General features: G+C 50.2%; 1 protein-coding gene across 1 annotated transcript; it reads right to left on the reverse strand.

Annotated features, from left to right (window-relative positions):
- Nucleotides 1-363: 363 nt before the first annotated feature.
- On the reverse strand, nucleotides 364-1,881 carry LOC131268582 (filaggrin-2-like). The gene has a single exon (XM_058270826.1). The coding sequence runs from the start codon at nucleotides 1,879-1,881 to the stop codon at nucleotides 364-366; it is 1,518 nt and encodes a 505-aa protein (XP_058126809.1).
- Nucleotides 1,882-3,856: the final 1,975 nt, after the last annotated feature.

Raw genomic sequence — 3,856 nt, forward strand, 5'->3', positions numbered from 1 at the left:
TCTTTTTCTTTGAAATGATCATACATTTCCAGATGATTGTTGAAACGATTTGAGTCCTTGGTTGATATTTTTAGATAACAAAGGCTTGTTTTGTTTTTATTTGACTTGAGATTTGTATGTATTTTTTTCGTCATGATTGTACGTCATGATAATGCAACTTATGATTTTGTGACTACAAAAGTTGTGTATTGATGAACCTAACTATTTGCTTAACAGAAACCTACGCTACTTCATTTCATTTTTGACCCTGTATGACTTGATATATGAATGAAATTTGTGTATCCCTCTAGGAGTGCAACGTCACGAGGCACACAGCCAACAGCCGCATAAAACACACCCATCGCGGGGGAAAGTCTTCAGTCTTCAGTGATGGTGCTCTTTCTTCACGTTCACCCACACCTTCACCGGGACGTGCTTGTGCACGATGAATGGCTTCTCCACCTTGTACGGCACCGGCTTCTCGATTTTCACCGGCACCGGCTTCTCGACCTTCACGATCTCCTTCTTATGCACCTCGACCTTGTGGGGCACCTTCACTTCGTACGGCTTATCGACGTGCACGATCTCGTGCTTCTCCACCACAACCGGGAACTTCTTTTCGACGTAGATCGGGACGACCTTCTCGGAGTGCACCGTGAACGGCACCTTGACCGGTACGAGCACCTTCTTCTCCACCGTCACCTTGTACGGCACCGGAACCCGCTCGGTAACGGTGATGTACTTGATCTTCGGCTCCTTGTGCTTCTTGTGCTCCTTGTGATCGTCCTCGACCTCGGTGGCATCGAGATGCAGCTCCTTGATGTGGTGCTCCTTCTTGTGATCCTCATGATGATCGCTGCCGTGTCCCGAGTCGCCGAAGTGGTCGTCATGTTCAGCGAATCCATGGTGGTCGCCATGACCAAAGTGTCCCTGATGGTGGTCTCCCAAGTTCTCATGACCACCGAATCCATGATGACCTCCAAACTCGCTATGTCCTCCACCCAAGTTCTGGTGTCCACCGAATCCATGATGACCTCCGAAGTCGTGATGTCCACCACCCAGGTTCTGATGTCCACCGAATCCGTGATGACCGCCTTGGGTGAATGCCTGGTGAGTTCCGAAGTCTCCATGATCACCGAATCCCTGCTGTCCGCCTCCAAAGTGTCCACCATGTTCCTCGTGGCCAGTTAAGGCTTCATGTCCTCCAAGCCCTTCGTGATGACCTCCAAAACTTTCCTGGTGACCTCCCGCTCCCTCATGGTGCCCTCCAAAAGCTTCCTGATGTCCACCAGCGCCCTCATGATGTCCTCCGAATGCCTCATGGTGTCCTTCGAAACCTTCATGCTTTCCTCCGAAAGACTCATGCTGAGCTCCGAATGCCTGATGTCCTCCAAAAGCTTGGTGTCCACCGAAACTATGCTGATCGCCGAAACCGTGATGATCGCCCTCACCAAAGGACTGGTGTCCCCCGAAGTGGTGCTTCTCTTCACCCTCGCCGTTATGGTGCCCTCCTGCTTGGTGGAGCTGCTCACCAAAGCTGTGACCCGCGTGTTGCCCGTAATGGCCGACGGCTTCCAGTGGCTTCCAGCTGTGGTACTCCTCGTTCGAAGACTCGTAGTGGCCTAGTCCTTGCGTGGTTGCGTGTCCATGTTCGTGCTGGGCCTCCGATGCTCCGAATCCGTCGTGGCTGTCCGCCCGGGCGGAGAGCTGAGGATGCCTCGGGAGGAAGCCACCCCAGGCATTGCGTTTTCCGACGACTTTACTCGAGCCGGAGTCAGTGGCGTCGGACGCGCACACCAGGGCAACGGCAAACGATGCAATGTAGAACAGCTGCAAACGAGACACCACTGTAGTCGTCGCACCGAACACCTTTGGCACTGTTCTCTGGAAGCTTACCTTCATCTTTCCGAGTTGTATTCCTGCTCACTGGAAAGCACAAACCGAACTGATGCCTTTGGAGCTGTCGGAGGCGCGTTTTATAATACAACCACCGGCACTATTCGGTGGCCATATGAGCCACGCTAACGTCACTTCCCACCATGCACCGGCCCATTTGTCATCCGCGGTTTGAGGAGAACCGGGAAGTGAGGCCTAAATTTGAATCGGCTTCATTCGCGAGATTCGTCCGGCTGCGTTAGTTTCGGGTGCATGGGTTTTTTGGGGCTTTCTCCACGCCATCCTCCCATGCTCCGTTCACCTCCCGGGCACCATCGCCTGTACCGAAATCTGTCTCCGTAATGGAACAATGCAGCGAGCAGCCGGTGTGCGCCAAATAGAAATTGGTCAAATCTCTTTAGCTCCCCAGTTGGCAGCAGGTGAAACCAAATGAAATTTAGCCAATTTCGTACGTCAATGTAACGCCGGCTGGAACGGGTGCAGCTTACCGGCGTCAAAGTGAGGAGAAAATGAGCGAAATAAACCGAGGGTGAAAGGAAAATCCCGTTGCGCATTACGCCGCGTCGGCGACTCGCATGAGTTCTGCTGCTCGTGGATCAGTTTCCAACGGGTTGTTTGCACAGATCATTTCAGCTTTCTGCCACATGTCAATGTGCGCGTTGCATAAGCCGGTTTTGTTCGTTGTGGAACCCTTTGAAGCTGCAGCTGCTGGTGGAAGTGTCGATGATGATGATGATGATGATGATAATCATGTGGCTTAGGATATATCTGCGTATTAGGGAGGTTTTGCATAACTTACGGCCATTTGCATGGTACGTTAAGTGGCTAAATGTAAGGTGAATTTGAAGGATTAGGGATTTTGGGGTCGTCACTGGTGGTTTGGTTTACATTTGCCCACAAATTATATAAGTCATGACCCGAAACATTGTGGAACATCAACAATACCTTAAGTATTCCTCAAACAAAAGTATATACGATTGGTACATTCTTTTCTATTGTACCATGTCACATAACAGCCACCTCATCTTCCATCATATGTTATAATTTAGGTTCCTATGATATTTCTACTAGGGAAGATATTTATATAAGAAAGCAATATGGTTATCTAATGCATAAAATATAAAAGCTGAAGATACTTCTCTTCGTAGGAATTTGTACCCCTTATGTTGTGCTTGCTTACCTTTAGTTTTCCAAATAAAAAGAAACTAAGAATGCTTAACTTTAAAAGAACGACTGAAACAGTTGTCAGACAATTCCGAAGAATCCGGCTTAAATGTCTGTCTAGACGCAAGACGACTCTTCGTTTACCCGACGACGTCCTGCCGCGGATATAAAGCGACCGAAGAGTTTACCCGCCCTTCTCCGTTTCTATTTGATATCTTGGAGGCTTACACCGGTTTGCAAATATTGACCGATGCCCGCTGCGTTCGTCCCCGCTAAAACCCTCCGCCCGTCTGGCCACTCTTGGCGGGGGTTCCTAAGTCAACTCAGCGTCAGGACGCAGAACCCATCAATAATGCACGGCCCGGAATTGGCCCGGTTCATCGCACATTGATTGACTTCCGGGCTGGCGGTAATCTTTCGCCTGCCGGTCGACGAATCAGCAGCCAAATCGATCGGATAAATGGTGCCAAATGGGCAGCCAAGCGCGCTGCGGGGTGTCCAGCCGGGAGCGTGGCTTTAAAAGGTGCGAAGAAGGTGGACGATGACCCGGGTCCGCGCGTTAATTAATTTCTAATTTCCATAAGTGAATTATCCTTTTAACATAATTACCGGGACATTATAGGATCTCGTGCATCAGCTCATGGCGCGCCTGAGTGTGCTGAGTTTGTTATTGGGGTAGCCAGTAGTTCGAATGCCATTGAAATTGAACCTCAGGCAGTCGTGTCGTCCGGCACCGTTCCCCGACTGGGCACTAACTTGAAGAACCTTTGTGCACACCATCCGGGTTCGCTGATGATCGGCGCCATGCAAAAGGGGA

Source organism: Anopheles coustani, chromosome 3 (assembly GCF_943734705.1).
Source record: "Anopheles coustani chromosome 3, idAnoCousDA_361_x.2, whole genome shotgun sequence".
NCBI lineage: Eukaryota > Metazoa > Arthropoda > Insecta > Diptera > Culicidae > Anopheles > Anopheles coustani.